The sequence below is a fragment of the Triturus cristatus genome, chromosome 4_2 (genome assembly GCF_964204655.1).
Source record: "Triturus cristatus chromosome 4_2, aTriCri1.1, whole genome shotgun sequence".
Classification (NCBI taxonomy): Eukaryota; Metazoa; Chordata; class Amphibia; order Caudata; family Salamandridae; genus Triturus; species Triturus cristatus.
In genome coordinates this window covers 699,374,961-699,392,699 of record NC_140586.1, presented here as the reverse complement: position 1 = coordinate 699,392,699, position 17,739 = coordinate 699,374,961, and the positions used below count along the sequence as shown (strand labels likewise).

General features: G+C 49.1%; 1 protein-coding gene across 4 annotated transcripts in view; it reads right to left on the bottom strand.

The window, feature by feature from the left end:
* The window catches only part of USP24 (ubiquitin specific peptidase 24), a 2,082,369-nt gene that overhangs the window by 293,101 nt on the left and 1,771,529 nt on the right, over positions 1 to 17,739 (bottom strand). For all 4 annotated transcript variants that reach the window (XM_085602520.1, XM_085602518.1, XM_085602517.1 and 1 more), the window contains exon 61: positions 6,083 to 6,148. In XM_085602520.1, coding sequence (XP_085458646.1) covers positions 6,083 to 6,148 — 66 coding nt within the window. The remainder of the gene's footprint in view (positions 1 to 6,082; positions 6,149 to 17,739) is intronic.

The following is a 17,739-nucleotide window of genomic DNA, read 5'->3' as shown; positions in this document are numbered from 1 at the left end:
ATTACAGTTTCATAGGTACCAAACATGACTTATCTACCTCTCCTCAATTAGAAATTACAGCTTATTAAATGTAATAAGGAATCCCAAATATTATCCTATGGGAGAGGGTAGGCCTCACAGTAGTGAAAAACAGATTTGGGTGTTTTTCACCACTAAGACATGCAAAACTTAAAAGTACATGTCCAACCTTTTAATTATACAGCACCCTGACCTATGGGCTACCTTGGGCTTACCTTAGGGGTGACATATGTATTAAAGCACAAGTTACTTACTTGTGTAACGATATATCTGTAAGAGACATTAATTAGTTAGTGATAGATTCCTTACCTTAGAATATCCCCAGGAGTCAGACTGGATCCGGAAAGTTTTTCGTCAGCAGTACCCCTGTGCATCGGTAGGATTCGTCATGCGGCTCCACGTACGGCGCTGGCGTCGTAGCTGCCGAGATTACGTCGTTGGAGCTACTTAGACATGCCCACGACTTAGTTCTGTACACGACTTTTCCGCGATAGGAACGCAGCGCCATGCCAGAGACCGACTACTGGTGCAACAGAACTAGGGCCCTGAAAGGGATGACCGGAACCCTAGAGAACAGTTCACAGAACGGGGAAGATGGGCGGGCGGTAAGGAATCTATCACCAACTAATGTCTCTTACAGATATATGGTTACACACGTAAGTAACTTGTGCATCTGAAAGAGACACGTTAGTGATAGATTCCTTACCTTAGAATACATACCCAAGCAATACCAACCCCAGTGGTGGGTCTGCGAAGTGATATTACACAAGAAAGTCATGGAGAATTGAACGGCCAAAGAAGCCGTCTCTCCAGACTTGACTGTCAAGGCAATAGTGCTTAGTGAAAGTATGCAGCGAGGCCCAAGTGGCTGCTTGACTGACGTCTTGCAGGGGGACACCGCGTCCCAATGCTGTAGTAGCTGACTGACTGAAATATTTATTAAGCGCACTTATGCCGAGGCGTCTTGGCGCTGTATGAGAAAGGAGGTATTGAGAGATCGTGTCTAAGATTTGGTAAATAGCCAGGTTTTAAGGCTTTTCTGAACAGAGTCTTATTTGTTCCTAATCGCAGTTCTGTAGGTAAGGAATTCCATAACTTTGCTGCTTGGAATGAAAAAGCCTTACCACCCCACCGGGCCCTCTTGATCTTAGATAGACAAACTAGGCCTAGACTACCAGATCTTAATGTCCGTGTCGGTACATAGCGAGGGAAAAGAAGTTTCATATCATATGCACCTCCTCCATGTATAGCTTTATGTACTAGCTGCAGTCGCCCTGGTAGAATGGGCGCGCAGTCCTACCAGAGGATCCTTTTTAGCCAGAGAGGAACAGGATTTAATGCACATGACAACCCATCGGGAGATAGTCAGCTTGTGCACAGCCCGGCCTTTCTTGGTGACCGCATAGCCAACAAAGAGCTGGTCATCCTCCCGGAACTGTTGTGTGCGATTGAGATAGAACGAAAGCACGCGTTTTGGGTCCAGACGATGGAGCGTCTTCTCTTCTCTTGAAGGGTGCGGAGGCGGAAAGAAAGTGGGCAGAGTGACAGTTTGCCTGAGATGAAAGGCAGAGACTACTTTTGGTAGAAAGGAGGGACGCGGTCGAAGCACAGCCTTGTCCGGATTAATCGCCAGGAAAGGAGGTTTACAGGAAAGAGACTGGAGCTCACTCACCCGCCGAGCGGAGGTGATGGCCACCAGGAAGACAGTTTTTAAAGTTAATAACCGCAAAGGACAGTTATGAAGAGGCTCAAAGTGAGCGCACATCGAGTATGTGAGAACCAGGCTCAAGTCCCATTGAGGCATCACAAAAGGAATAGGAGGGAAAAGGTGAGTAATGCCTTTGAAAAATCTATTGACAACTGGGGACTTGAAAAGAGTGGGCTGATCAGGCAGCCTAAGAAAGGCTGAAAGAGCAGAAAGTTAGCCCTTGATAGTGCCCAGAGCAGAGCCCTGCTGGGCTAAAGAGAGAAGGAACAATAGAACCTCAGAAAGAGGATATACAGCTTTCGCTGTGCACCATGTCACACATTTTTTCCACCGACAGGCGTATACCCTTTTAGTGTAGGGATGCATGGCTGCCAGAATCACATTACAGACGTCAGGAGGCAGGCAAATGGAATCAACTGTCACCGCTCAATCTCCACGCAAGGAGGTGGAGGCAGGACAGGTTCGGGTGGAGGACCGTCCCCTGTTGCTGAGACAGGAGATCATCCCGAAGAGGCAGTCGTATCGGGGGATCCACGCTCATACTGAGTAGCTCGGGATACGAAAATCTTCTAGCCCAGTCAGGTGCCACAAGAATGACTTGGGCCTGGTCGCGTCTGATTTTCTTCAGCACTCTGGGTAGAAGTGGTATAGGCAGAAAGGCGTACAACAGACCGCAACTCCACTCGCGACAAAAAGTGTCTCCGAGCGAGTGCCGCCTTGGAAACTCCAACGCACAGAACTGTTGACATTGCGCGTTCTTTTCGGTGGCGAATAGATCTAACCAAGGTTCTCCCCACTGCTGAAAGAGACCTTGTGCCACCTCTGAGTGAAGACGCCATTTGTGATCCAACATGCACCTGTGGCTGAGTTCGTCCTCCCTGGCGTTCAAAGAACCTGCCAAGTGTTGAACCGCCAAGGAAATGCCTTGATGTTCCAGCCATGTCCAGAGACGCAGAGCCTCCTGACATAGGGTCCACGACCCCACCCAGCCTTGCTTGTTGCAGTACCACATGGCGGTGGTGTTGTCTGTGAACACCTGCACTACTCTCCCCTTGACAGAGGGAAGGGATGCTTTCAGTGCAAGTAGGATTGCCCTGAGCTCCAAAAGGTTGATATGGAGCTTGGACTCCACCGGAGACCAGAGGCCTCTGATCTCTGCCTCTCCCATGTGGCTGCCTCATCCCAGGAGGGACGCGTCCGTCACCACTGTGTGCTCCGGTTGGAGAAGGGAGAGGGATCTGCCGATGACCCAACGCTAGTCCGTGAGCCACCACTGCAAGTCCTGTGCAGTGCCCTCCGAGATCTGGATGTAGTCGGACAGGTTTCCCCGATGCCGCGCCCACTGGAACTTCAGGTCCCACTGCAGAGCCCACATATGCCACCTGGCATGAATGATTAGCAGGATGCAGGAGGCCATGAGGCCCAGCAGCCTCAAGGTCTTCCTGACCGAAACCCAGGACCAGGGCCGAAAGATCGAAATCATAGCCCGAATGTCTCGGACTCGCTGTTCGGAAGGATAAACCCTAAACTGCACCGTATCCAGAACCTCTCCGATGAAGAGGAGCTTCTGAGAGGGAATCAGGTGCGACTTCGGCACGTTGATGGAAAACCCCAGCAAATACAGGAGGTCAACCGTAGTCTGGAGGTGGGAGATGACTGTCTGAGGCGAGCCCACCTTCAACAGCCAGTCGTCGAGATAGGGGGAAGACTGAAACCCCCGATCTGAGCAGATGAGCTGCGACCACCGCCATCACTTTCATGAACACCCGAGGGGCAGGTGTTGTGTGAGAAAGCTGGGGTTGCCAGGCGATGGCGGCGTGCTACACCCTTATCCACAGGAACCCCTGTGTTAGGTTTGTTCCAGGTGCTTACCAGGATGTCAGTAAGGGCGTTGTTGAAGGGCAGCAGCAGCTCCACGGAGGACGACGCTGGCTTCAGCACTTCAGTCAGGAGATTGGTCATGACAGGCACAGAAGGGAGCTCGAGGTTAAGAGCCTCAGCCACCCCCTTTGCAACACCACAGAAAAAGTCCCAACCTCCTCCGTAGCCACGGAAGAAGGGGACAGGGTACCAGGGTGTGGAGAGAAATACAGATCGCCAGGACCTTTCATATCACCCTCCCAGTCCGGTTCATCCTCGCATTGAGCTGCGAGCGGGTCCTCAGACCCCTCCCAGTACTCCCCTTCGTCCGCCGGCTGTGGAAGAGGCCGGTAAGGACGAGGTGCCCGGGGAAATGGGAAAAACTCCCCACCTGGAATTGGAATTGGGGGGGTAGTAGACCAATCCAGGATAAACACAATCCGGCGTTGCGGCCGGCGCCGGAGGCGGCACGGGCGCGTGGAGGCCAGAGTCGGCGGCGCCGCAGGTTATCGTGCCGGCGTAGCCGGGGCCAAAGGCGGCGGCAAGGGAGCAAAACCACCCAACGGGCCCACGGGGAGCGAAGGCGCTCCGGAGGGACCCGATGGGGCGAACCAACGACCCATGACCGACAGGAAGATCTGTATTTCGTCGGGATTTGCGTGCGGGCCCGGGAAGGGCAGGTAGGCCGCAGGCAACAACGGAGGCTCCATCGGAGCCGGAGGGGAGTGACCGCCCACCCCCTCCTCCGCGTCCTGCGACCGATGAGGGGTAGATGAAGAGCGACGTTGCTTCTTCGACTTCTTACGGCGCCATGACTTACCTGTCCACGAATCAGACGAGCGATGGTGTCGGCGCCGCAACCTGTCCCTCGACCTCCCACGGGAGCGGGACCTTGAGCGGTGCGGAACCGATTGTCGGACCTCCACCAACTTTCGGGAACGCTCCCGCAAAGCTTTCGACGCCATGGCCCTACAATCGGGGCACGCCTCGGGGTCATGGGCGTGCCCCAAGCAGAAGAGACACACATCATGCGGGTCTGCCACCGACATGTTGCGAAAGCAGGCCCTACAGGACTTAAACCCAGGCATCCCTACTGCACCAGGAGTCGAGTACTCGACAAAACAAGAGAAACAAGTTCTCAGAAAACAAGTTAAAATATTAACTAGGGGTACCGCTCTCTCTCGGATCAGTGCTTGCTGGCGCGGAAAAAGAAAGAACTGATGTCAGCGCGCGTGGGCGCGTCTAAGTAGCTCCGACGGCATCATCTCGGCGGCTATGACGCCAGCGACGTACGCGGAGCCGCATGACGTGCAGAGGTACTGCTGATGAAAAACTTTCCGGATCCAGTTTGACACCTGGAGATATTCTAAGGTAAGGAATCTATCACTAACGTGTATTTTTCAGATAGGGGAGTTTAATGCTTGGCAAAGGTGTTTAAATGGCAGGTCAACGTGGTAGTGTGACCCTGCATTCAGGATGCAATGTTTTGGAGGGCTACTTCAGTGGCTGGCACAGTAAGTGCTGCAGGCCCACTGGTAGCATTTAATGTACAGGCCCTGGGTATATGGTATACCACTCTACAAGGGACTTATGAGTAAATGAAATGTTCCAATTAGGTGTATGCCAATCAAACGATGTTTAGTTTAGTGAGCACAAGCAATTTAGCACTGGTTAGCAGGGGTAAAGTGCACAGAGTACGGTGGCCAACAAAAGCAAAAATCCTGCAAAAATTGGAAATAAGTAGGCACAACATTTGTGGGAAAACCACCCTAAAGCTGACGGGTCTAACAGTTGCTCATTCCTTCTTGGAGGTTTTCTCTGCAAGTATGCTTCCAACTTCAGGACCTGGCCATGCTCGCTGTAGTTCAGCATGCACGGTCAGACTTACTTGTGTGTGCCACCATGGCTAAGGGACTCGCTTTAACTTGTACTTGTCCCCATCAGCATTCATTTAATTCACCAGAGACGCATTTAGAATCATTGAAAAGCAATTTGAAGCTTTACTGTATGCTAGCCTTTGTCTTCCCCCCTATGGATCGCCATGACATGTGGAGTTTCCCAGCAGCCACTGCAGTGGGCTATGTTACTCAGCCCATCCGACAAAAACTGTTGCCGTCTGACAGTACTTACCCTGGCTTATGGTATGGTGGGCTTTTGTAAATTCCAGATTCTGTGCACCTCTGTCCAATGCAAATGAGCTTCTGTGGATGATGCCATTTCCAATACGAGTTTTCTGCTCAGTTCATCATAACTATGTCCCAGGATCCTCTTATGGCTCAAAGAAGGTGACCACAACAAAGCTTCAAAATGATGCGGCTCCTATACAGCTCAGTTAACACAGCATCATTAAGTTATATTAAAATCATTCCTACTTACCTCACTAGCTTGCTTCCAGATGATAAAATGTGTTGATTGTTAGTTAGCTTGTACATTAATTTTTGAAATTTAAAAAGCTCATAACATTTGCATTCACGGATATATTCTTATTCAACCTACCAAAATCTCATGAAGTAACTGGAAAGTGTTTTTCAACTCATGAGGTAGTGCAGTTTCCAACTGATTCTGCAAATAAAAAGAAAAATATACATATATATCAGACAATACTTATTTGAGGTAAATAGAAATACTGTGCAAAAACTCTATGCAAGAAGCAACAGACAAGTACTTACCTTCGTAAACTTTCTTTGTGGTGGATACTCAATCTAACCGCAGATTCCTCAACTTTAGAATATCCCCAGGTGCCAAACAAGATCTGGAGAGCTTCAATATCCGTTCTTCCATGCACCACTAGGTGAATGTGTGAGTCTGGGCATCTCCGGAAGTGACTGAGAGGAACAACATGAGAGCAACATTGGTGGGCACTCTTGACAGTTTCTTGTTTCTTTCCCTTTTCACACCCTTGGACGTGGAGAGTAGAACAATTCTTGGTGCCAGTGTGTCAAAATGTATTCCAATGAAGCAACCTTGACCCAGGTGGAATAGCTTCTCAGGCCACAGCATAGCAAATCTTAAATCAGAGTTTTATCCATCATGACAGTGTCCAGTTTTGCAGTTCTACCCTTCTTTGTACCAGAGAAGAGGACAAAGAACTGATCATCTTCCAGACAACCTTTCATCCAGTTATTGTAAAAGCCTTGTTTGTCGCAGTACCACATGGCGGTGGTGTTGTCCGTGAACACCTGCAATACTCTTCCTTTGACAGTAGGAAGGAATGCTTTCAGTGCAAGACAAATCGCCCGGAGCTCCAGAAGGTTGATGTGAAGCCCGGACTCTGCCGGAGACCAGAGGCCTCTGATCTCTACATCTCCCATGTGGCTGCCCCATCCCAGAAGAGATGCATCTGTCACTACTGTGAAGTCTGGGTGGGGAAGGGAGAGTGATATGCTGTTGACCCAATTCTGGTTCATTAGCCACTATTGCAATTGGTGTGCAGTACCCTCCGAGATCTGGACGACATAGGAAAGATTCCCCTGATGCTGCGCCCACTGCAACTTCAGGTCCCACTGCAGAGCCCGCATATGCCATCTGGCTTGGCCCACCAGCAGGATGCAGGAGGCCATGAGGCCCAGCAGCCTCAAGGTCAATCTCACCGAAACCCGGGTTAGAGGCTCAAACATCGGTATCATAGCCCGAATATCCCAGACCCGCTGCCCGGGAGGATAAGCCCAAAACTGCGCTGTATCCAGAACTGCTCCAATGATAAGGAGCTTCTGAGAGGGAATCAGGTGTGACTTCGGCACGTTGATGTTGAACCCCAGTGAATGCAGGAGGTCCGCCGTAGTCTGGAGGTGGGAGATGACAGCCTGGGGCGAGCCCACCTCCAACAGCCAGTCGTCGAGATAGGGGAAGACTGAAATCCCTGATCTGCGCAGATGAGCTGGGACCACCTCCATCACCTTCGTGAACACCCGAGGGGCGCTGGTAAGGCCAAAGGAGAGCACGGTAAACTGAAAATGCCTGTGGCCTACAGTGAACCGTAGATAACGCCTGTGGGCGGGCAGGACGGGAATGTGGAAGTAAGCGTCCTGCAAGTACAATGCTACCATCCAGTCTCCATGGTCGAGGGCAGACAGGACCTGAGGTAATGTCAAAATTTTGAACTTCTCCTTCCGGAGGAAGCGATTGACGTTCCTGTGATCCAAGATAAGACGCAGGCCTTTGTCCTTCTTGGGCACCAGGAAGTAGTGGGAGTAACAACCATGACCTACTTCTGCGACAGGGACCTGCTCGATAGCTCCCTTGGCCAAGAGAGCCGTAACTTCCTGACGGAGAAGGGCCAAGTGATCCTCCGACATGCAATGGAATGTTGGTGGCATGGAGGGAGTAGGTCCTTCGGACTATCTGCAAATTCAACCTGTCCAACGTGATATTGTGCCAGTAGGGGAGGTGATGGCAGATCCTACTGCCCACTGGCCTCTGGTGGCCCTGAAAGGTCGGACTAGGAAGGCTTCGAGGCTTCTGCAGAGGGGGCACTGGTGGACTGGCCCGCCAGCTGGCCCCCAGTCCCACGACGGTGGGTCCCACGTCCCCGGACGCGTAGAGACTGGGTAGCTTGTGCTGGCTTGTGGGCCTGGGTTGAACGTGGTGGGGCACCCCTTCCGTAGCCACGAAAGGCCGATTACACAGGACGAGAGGTGGCAGCGAGTCTCAAGGATCTGGCCTTAGTGCTAGAGTCCTTGAAGTGCTCAAGCACACTATCCGCCTTGTCGCCAAACAGGCGAAGGCCATCAAAGGGCATGTCCAAAAGAGTCGATTGGAAATCCGCAGAAAAGCCAGTGGGTCTCAGCCAGGCGACGTGCCTTAGGGCTACTGACGTAGAAATCGTTCTACCCAGCGAGTCGGCGGTCTCCAGCTCACAGCGGATTGCAAACTTTGCTGCGTCTCTCCCCTCTGTGACCTCACGGGAGTGTGAGACCCGGGCCTTCTTCGGACACTGTGGCAGCACTTGCGCAACCGTAACCCACACAGAGTGGGTGTAACGGCCCAAGGTACATGCAGCAGTCCTAAGCTGGCGGAAGAAAACATCTTCTTCCCAAGATGGTCCAGCTTCTTGGATTCCCTATCTGGGGGAGCAGAAGGGAACGCGCCTTTGGATGTTGAGGCTTGGACCACCAAGCTATCAGGGGTAGGGTGTTGGGGGAGTGAGTTGCCCGGAGCTGGGTGGTGGGGTCGGGCAATCATCCTATCCACAGGAGACCCTGTGCTGGGCTCGGACCAAGTGTCCAGAAGGATGTCCGTGAGGGCCTCACTGAATGGCAGCAGGGGCTCCAAAGAGGACGCAGCGGGTTGAAGCACCTCAGTCACGAGATTAGTCCTGACTCCCACCAAAGGAAGCTCAAGGTCCAAGGCACAAGGCCTCAGCCACCCTAGGCAACACCACAGTGTAGGAGGCTCCCTCACCCGTGACCACGGTATGGGGAGAAACCACAGGCCTCACCCATTCCTCTCCCCAGCCCGGCACATCAAGCTGGTCTCCAGACCTCCTCACCTTCCTCTGGCTGCCACTCAGGGCGATAGGGAATGGCAGGGTAGAAAAGTGGTACAAAAGTACGGGTCGGCACCGGCACTGGCATCGGTCGTCGTCGGTCTGGCTCCGTTTCCACGTCAAGGAGGAGGCCGGGGTCAACACCGGCTGGGGACACAACCGGCTTTGGAAGGGGCGGAGGCGTCATTGGAGGTATTGGTGCCATTGGTGCCAGGGGAGGTGTCGTGAGGTCGACCAGCACCGATCCGGATCCAGGCCAGAATCCCTGGGGGCCCTGCAGCAGCCGGGTCCGCGGGGCCCGAAGGCGCGCCAGCAGAGTCGTGCTGCCCAAAGATGGATTGGAGCTTCGTAAAATGCACTAAGCTGGGCAGGGGACGCTCCGGCTCCCGGGAATGGATGAAAGCTCAGAGCTGTCCCAGTAAGCTCTGCGGGCGGAGCCGAAGGACAACGACCTTCGCGTCCCGTCGTCCGACGGACATGGAGAAGGCGAAGAGCGCCAATACTTCTTCGACTTCCTCTTGTGTTTCGACTTACCCGAAAATGAAGACTTTGATGAGGAGTGATGGTGGTGACTCCGCGACCGGTCCTGCGACCTCCCTCTCGACCGGGACCTCGAGCGGCGGGGAGCTGACTGCCGAGCCTCCAGAAACTTTCTAGACCACTCCTGCAAAGACTTCGGGTTCATGGCCCGACAGTCGGTGCACGACTTCGGGTCATGGTCGCGCTCCAGGCAGCAAAGGCACACGAGGTGCAGTCCGTGACTGACATCAACTTGTGACAAGAGTCACAAGTCTTGAAGCTGGTCCGATGATGGGACATCCCTCGTGCTACCAGGAGTCGAACGACTCGAAAAAGATGTTGACAAAAGTTAAAAAATCACTAATCAAAAATGACTAAGAGTACCGCCCTCTCCAGATCTGCGCTGGCTGGCGCGTAAAAAGAAAGAACAAATGTCAGCGCGCATGGGCGATGTCTAAGTAGATACCGCAACGTCATCCCGGTGTTGACCGCCGCCACCTACCAACGCGCAGGGGTACTGCTAAGAAAGAATTCTCCGGATCCAGTCGGACACCTGGAGGTAATTCTAAGGTAAGGGATCTATAACTAATTGTCTCTTTCAGATGAGATATGTATAGAAATTAAACAAATAATAGTGGTTTTTAATCCTTATATGTATACGCCAATGTTTATGACTTGAATATGGATAATACATGCTTATCATTTCTGTTTTAGACACATTTTCATAGTTCACTATATTTGTTCAGGCAATAACTTGTGGTACATTTACAAAATGTTGAACATTTGAGAAGAGCATATCGATAGAGACATCTTTTTGCAAGTACATGTATTTGTAAATTCTGTAGGTAGAAGCTTTAGAAATGTAGTAGTCTTTAACACTCCATTAATATCTTCCCAATCAGATTCACACAAACCTTTCTCTATATATGCATAATCCAAAACATTTACACATTTTCTGGTCAAGTAGAACGCTCCTTTAATGTGCCCACGGTCCTAGGATGCTTGTTTCCGGACTAGGGAGATCCTAGCTTGGCAGTTCGGGCTGGACTGTTCCCATGAGACACAGGGTCAAGACTGATTTGCATATGGCCAGGTCTACACTGGGGTGGCATGGTGAGCAAAAGAATGATGGATTTAACCCAGAGCTTTTGACTGGGGGTGAATGTTTTGATTTGTTTTGCATTCCGTCCATCAATTGTGTGTCTTTTGCATGCACAGAATTTGACATCTGTGGAAAATCACTTAGTGGAACTGATCTCTTGAACACACCGAATAAGTCATAACTCATTTCCACACATGCACAAGGTATTTTTCTACGTCTTTAAAGTCACATTCTTCTTCTGGCTCAGCAAATCCTTTTAAAAAATACACAGGTTCAGCAGTTAAAGCTCCAAGCTTCATTCCAATTTTGCTTATCATGTCAGTCGTAAGAATATGTGCCTTGATAAGAAGACTGGGCATATCTGGGTCAAGTTTCTTGTACAGAATATGAAACGGTCTTTTCTCGTCTGTTCCATAAAGTATCCATAACTCTGACAATCTGTGATTTATGAACATTGCACCAAATCTAAGTAGCACAATAATAACATCTGTGTCATTTGACAGTAAAATGACTCAATTAGAACCATTTCGAACAGCCCACTCAACATGTAGGCACAACATGAAGGTCAGCTTCCTCCAATTTACTGCTAAGTTCTTGAACAAAATGGCCTGTACCGTATGAATATCTCTCTGCAGGCGCCACCTCCTCATTGACAATCATTCCACGTCCAATCATTGTGAATTTAGTGTTCACTGAGGCATTAGCAATGTTTTGGCGAGTTAACATCTCCAAGTTCATCCTGTTCAATGTTGATGACCAGAATTTATCAAGTTGCATAGGTATAGGTGTTGAATTGTGAATTCAGGCAAGGTCAATTGTTTAACTTGTAGACATTTGTCTGATTGTCTCACATTCTTTGATAGTTCAAGGTAACTGTCAAATACAAGATGCTGTTCTTGCAAGGTGCACACTGACTTTGATATCTGTAGAACAACAGTCTGAATGACCTCTCCGAAGTTTTGAATGGATGAATTCTTGAACATTCACAATTGTGACATATAGTCCACAATAACAGCAGTTTTCAATGAGTACACCTTTTCGAATTGAAACCTTTTCGAGGAGAAAGTTGTTTTTCTAGCTCTTGTACAAGTTTGTGCTTCACTGGTTTGGTTGCATCATCTCCATCAAATAAGGAGTTTGTTGAAAGAAGATCATGAGACAGAATGTCTTTGATAAATTCACCCCTTTCTTTTGCTACATCCATCTCTCTACGTGCTTGCAAAAGTTTTTTTTTTGTAACCTGTTTTGTAGTGGTTGGTTGGCCGAAACTCTTAATATGGCAATAAAAGTATGGAAGTTTAGCTTTAGTGATTATGTCAAACAGATTTTTCTGTTTCAATACAAATCTCTCCTGCTTCAGTTCTGCGTATAGTTTCGATCATGTTCCAGGACATCTAGTAGACGTGCCTTTATATCGTTATCCACATACTGTTTGGTCACAAAGTTGTGCAGTCACACAGGCTCACTCTTTTCCAAGGGGTTTAACTTACTGCTGCATGAAATGAAGACGGCTGTCAATATGTTTATTAAAACATTTCACTCTTTCCCACAGGTTCATGGAGAGGAACAGTTCCAAAATGGTTCATTAATTTTTAATTTGTCACCTCTCTGAAAACATTGCAAATAGAAAGGACTTCATGATAAACTAGCTGCCATTGAGTAACTTTCACTTTTATGTGTTTCACCAACAATTCCCTTGGAGCTTTTCTGTGATCTCTGGATTGTCTTTCAGTTTCATATCTGGAGCCAGAGCATTGAACCTTCCCTCTCTGTCTTTCACCACAAAATGTCTTTGGATGAATTTTCTGCAGAGGTATTTTTTTCCACCTCTACCCACTTCACTCTTTTCAAATACCAGGACCCATATCTCATGCAGTTTATGCAATCAAATTTGATAAACACAGTAATGCGTCACTCCACAGTCTTCACGTGCAGCTCCCAATCACCTTCCCAATCCGCATGTACCAAGTTTTTTCACTAGGGCTATCATATGTAAAGCATTTCTCCAGTACTTGCAAAGTTCAGATTTTTCTTAACAATCTTTGACAAACACTACGAACTTGGTTTTCTGATTTGGAATTGTCTTGAACATTGCCTGGCTTTGCATTATGACTTTTGAATGAAGAGCACCCTGTGCCTTCTTCACTTCTGAGAAAAGATATGCAAAACCTAATTTGTCATTCTTGTTCCAGAAAGCATTCCAACACAATTTTTCTATAGCCTCAGACATGAGCATACCTTGTAACGAACAAGCATAATGAGTTACGCTCAATACTGATTGTACAGTTTTGCTTTCAAAAGATTTCATCCTCAATAAGTGCCTCATCTATGCCACATCCACAGAGATAACTTCCTTCACACCACAACTCAACTTTTGCCATGTGTAAAACACCCATGATTGGATAAAGATCATCAAATTCTACTGGATTGCTCATAAAAATGTAATTTACAATACGGAAAACACCTTCATCGCAGAAAATTGGCAGGATAGGCGTGTCTTCAGGCTTAGCACGCACATTTTGATTTATTTTTAAGCTGTATATACTGTTGCGTAGTTTGTGACTGGAGATGGTATCACTGGTAAAAACCCAACCTTCTTCAGTGGGATGATATTCTGGGAGATCAGAGAAAGGATTCCAGTCCACGGAAGCACTGGATTTTTTTCATCGTTCAGTCCGCACCAAAAAAGCGATATGATGAATTCAGTTAAATTAGCTTTGCGGACTGCAGCATCAGGTAAAAGATCCATGTCCTCAGTCACTTTGGAACTTTGTGATTGACAGGAATGTGTTGATGGCTTGTAGTGATTTTGCACACGTTGGCAGGCAGTTGAGTTATAAGTTTTTAGCTTCGTTTGTTTATGCCTAAAGCTGACACAGCTCGTTTTACAGCAGCTACTTCATTGGTATAGTCTTGAAAAAGCATCATGGGATTATCATGTGTGCTGGATGTTCCAAAGAAGAGCGGTCTTCAAAATTAAATTTATCAAGAGCAGCGATTGTAAATCCTTTCTTGGTAAAGTAACTTGGAAGTGGTGTGCGGATTCATAAGATTTTACAGCATGAGTGTGAGAAAGTGCCATCTTTCTTGCATGTGAAAACTTAATTACTTACCTGTTTTAGACAGAGGTCCCAGTACTGAGCCTAGGAGCCCAGCCCTGGATTACAAAAGTAACGAGAACATACTTTACCTGTAACTTGAATTTTCTCCCATAGGGAATCATTGACTGTTTTTCTATGAAATTTCTTCTAAGTGTCAACTTTTAAAATAGCAAAATATTGCCTAAAAATCACAACAGTAACTAAAACGAATTTACTCACTTGTTTCCACTTTTTGCTGAATGTACTTTGACTGAGTGAGCCCTGGACTCCTGCCAATCAGGTGCCCAGGGCCTATGTTCCTTCCTTAAAACCTAAAATCCCGAATTGGCAAACCCTGGCCACATGTCAGCCCCTGGTAAATGGTACCCTAGGTACCCAGGGCCTTGTGACCAAGAAAGGCCTCTAAGGGCTGCAGCACTTATTGTGCCACCCTTAGAGGCCCTGTACCCTAACACAACCACACTGCCCTTGCAGGCTGAGTGTCTGGGTACAAGGCAAAACAAAGTCGACATGGCACACATCCCTGTGTGCCATGCCCACAACCTACACTGCCCTGGCATACATCAGCCACCCCTCTAGCTGGGTGCCCTATGCCAGTGGTGTGGGCACAGGAGCATGAGCCCTGTGCCCCTACAGTACCCAGGTACATTCCTGGGCACTGTAAGTGCAGTGCTGCCATTTAAGAGTATATGGTGCTGAGAGCTCGTCAAACACGAACTCCACAGCACCATAATGGCAACACTGTAGACTGAGAAGTTTGGTATCAAACTTCTCAGCACATTAAACCCGCACTGATGCCAGTGTGGGATTTAATGTACGAAGTGTAGGAAGGTGGATATCTGACTATGGTTACCCCCAACTTTTTGCCTAGTGTCTAGCTGGTTTTTCGACTTAGTTGGCCTGAGATCCTGCCATTAAGGGTCTCAGGCTGTCTGCTCTCTCTTTAAAATGGACTCCATGTACCCTAGGTACATACCCTATTGGTAAGGATCGCCTTATTGGACCCTGGACAGTGTACCCTAGGTACCCAGGGCTTAGGTGTACCCTAGGCCTACCAGGGGCTGCAGCATGTATTATGCCACCCCTGGCCTGGCCTTACAATCAGACAACTGGCTGATCACTCAGCTGGGGCAGGGTCGTGTAATCACCCCTTGCTTAGATATAGTATACCTATATCTACACTCACAATAGACACATGTGTACCCATCAGCCACTCCTATGGCAGGCCTTAACAATCCTGGAGGCAGAGTGCTTGGTAACATGTGAGATGGTGCTCTAGCATGAGCTGAGCCTGTCTGCAGCTTTCGGAACCATGTCCTTATAGCTGTTCTATGATATCGCCTACCATATACCCTTAAAGTACCTTATAATCTTACACGGTTATGGTAACTATGGTTTGGCTTTATCAAAACATGTCTTGTAAGGTGTCTAACACTTTGGAATAATACCCCCATACCATTTCTGGTGATGAGGAGATTATTCCTCCCTTCTAGAGGGAGAGACATGTTAAAATGCTACTTTGCTGTTTAACTCTTGTAGGAAGGTGGATATCTGACTATGGTTACCCCCAACTTTTCGCCTAGTGTCTAGCTGGTTTTTCGACTTAGTTGGCCTGAGATCCTGTCATTCAGGGTCTCAGGCTGTCTGCTCTCTCTTTAAAATGGACTCCATGTACCCTAGGTACATTCCCAATTGGTAAGGATCACCTTATTGGACCCTGTACAGTGTACCCTAGGTACCCAGGGCATAGGTGTACCCTAGGCCTCCCAGGGGCTGCAGCATGTATTATGCCACCCCTGGTCTGGCCTTCCAATCAGACACAACTGGCTGATCACTCAGCTGGGGCAAGGTCGTGTAATCACCCCTTGCTTAGATATAGTATGCCTATATCTACCCTTATATATACCTTATATACCTATCAGTCACTCCTATGGCAGGCCTTAACAATCCTGGAGGCAGAGTGCTTGGTAACATGTGAGATGGTGCTCTAGCATGAGCTGAGCCTGTCTGCAGCTTTCGGAACCATGTCCTTATAGCTGTTCTATGATGTAGCCTACCATATACTCTTAAAGTGCCCTATAATCTTAAACGGTTATGGTAACTATGGTTTGGCTTTATCAAAACATGTTGTGTAAGGTGTCTAACACTTTGGAATAATACCCCCATACCATTTCTGGTGATGAGGATATTATTCCTCCCTTTTAGAGGGAGAAGACATGTTGAAACCTACTTACCCGGTTAAAGTTAACCAGAGCCCCAGCATCACAAAATGGATGCTGCTGCCACAGACACGAGTCTGACCTCCTGCTGCTGGGAGTGATCCCGGCAAGGGAGGCTCGGACAATAGGTTTCCTGCTTGGGGAGGTGCTAGCACCTCCCCAGACAGACTTTAGTGTATTGGGGCAGGGAGGGCTGAAAGGAATGAGACATGCCTGGGGCACACAAGGTGTCCCATGCATAGTCCAGTTCAAACCGGTGCTGGGGCACTCCAGCCCCAGTCCTGGCACGAAACTGGACAAAGGGAAGGGGGTGTAACCACCCCCCTCCCAGGTCCCACCCATAAGGCATGACCTAGCAGGTAACCCAGCCCCCCAGATTAGTATAAGAGTGGTAGCTGGGCCCCAGGAGAGTAGATTATCCTGAACCTGCAACTTGAACAGAAACTCTGGACCTTCGACATTCGACAAAAGAAGAAGACTGAAGAATCTCCCTTGTGGCCAAGGAGTGGCTACCCTGTGCAAACAGGCACCATCAAGAGACTACCCTTTGCTTTGCTGAAGTTCTACGAGGGACCGACTGCAGAGCCCGACCAGAGCCTTGACTTCCAGACTTCTCCGACCCTGATCCACATCCACAGCCGAGCTGAGATCCGTGGAGGCGACGAGAGACGTGGGACCGGCTACCTGGGAAAAGTGGCTAGTATCTTCCAGCGCAGCTTCTGAGGCACCCTCGAAGTTGTGCACCGGGGATTGAGAAGCCCCAACCCCAAGCACCATCTGCACCGAAGATCAGCCCCCACACTCCACGAGTCCTGCGTGGGGCCCTTCTGCATTTTCCTGCTTGCCGCGTCTGTCCGGTTGCTTGCCCGTTGGCTAGTGGCCTTTGTGAAGACGCACCCTGAAATCTTCACTGCTGGTTTGGCTCCTCCAGACTGGTTCCCGCTTCTTTGCAAAAGAGAAGCACCCCAGACCTTCCTGGTCTGCACCAGAAGCAAGTCCTCCGTTCTTCGTGGGTTGCGCTTGCCAAGGCTTGGTGAGTCCTAGTTCGACTTCGACGCCGCCGACAACAAGAGCCTTCGTGGGACAGCTCGCCTCCTGGTCCTGGTCGTCCTCGACGTCTCCTGGTCCCCGTGGCTGCAGCGACAAGCTTCACCTTCACCTGCAATCTTCACGACATCGCCTGGTTCCTTCCTGGTTCCACGTGGTCACTGGCTATTGACCTTGACTCTGTCCCTTCTGCTTGCAGGTCTCCTCTCTTCTTGATCCCAGCCTTGGGATCCACCGGACACTCTTCACTGACTGCCTGTCAGCAACTTTCCTTCAGGCATCCATAGAAGTCCACGACGAAACCCGACGCAAGTTCACACCTATGCACCCGCAGCCCGTGGGCTAGGTAACTTGGGTACTTCGGTGCTCACAAGGGTAGGGACTATCCTAGGGTCTAGTTTCCGAGTCTCGACTCTCTAGCTGCTTCAGAAGTGTCCTTAAACTGTTAATTTCTAACTGCTAGTAATTCTATCGACTTTAACGCATTACGCGTGAGTGTTTCCACTCTGCACCTGAATCCCGTGGGCCTCCCACTTCCTAACAATTGGTAGTATAGTGTAGCCCCAGCGATTCCCTAGGCCTAGGCCTAACCTGTGTTCGTGACAGTGGTTCTTATGCCACTTACTTAGTATATGGTTTGCGTGGCCCCTAGGGCCTAACTGTATTACTTACCTGTGTGA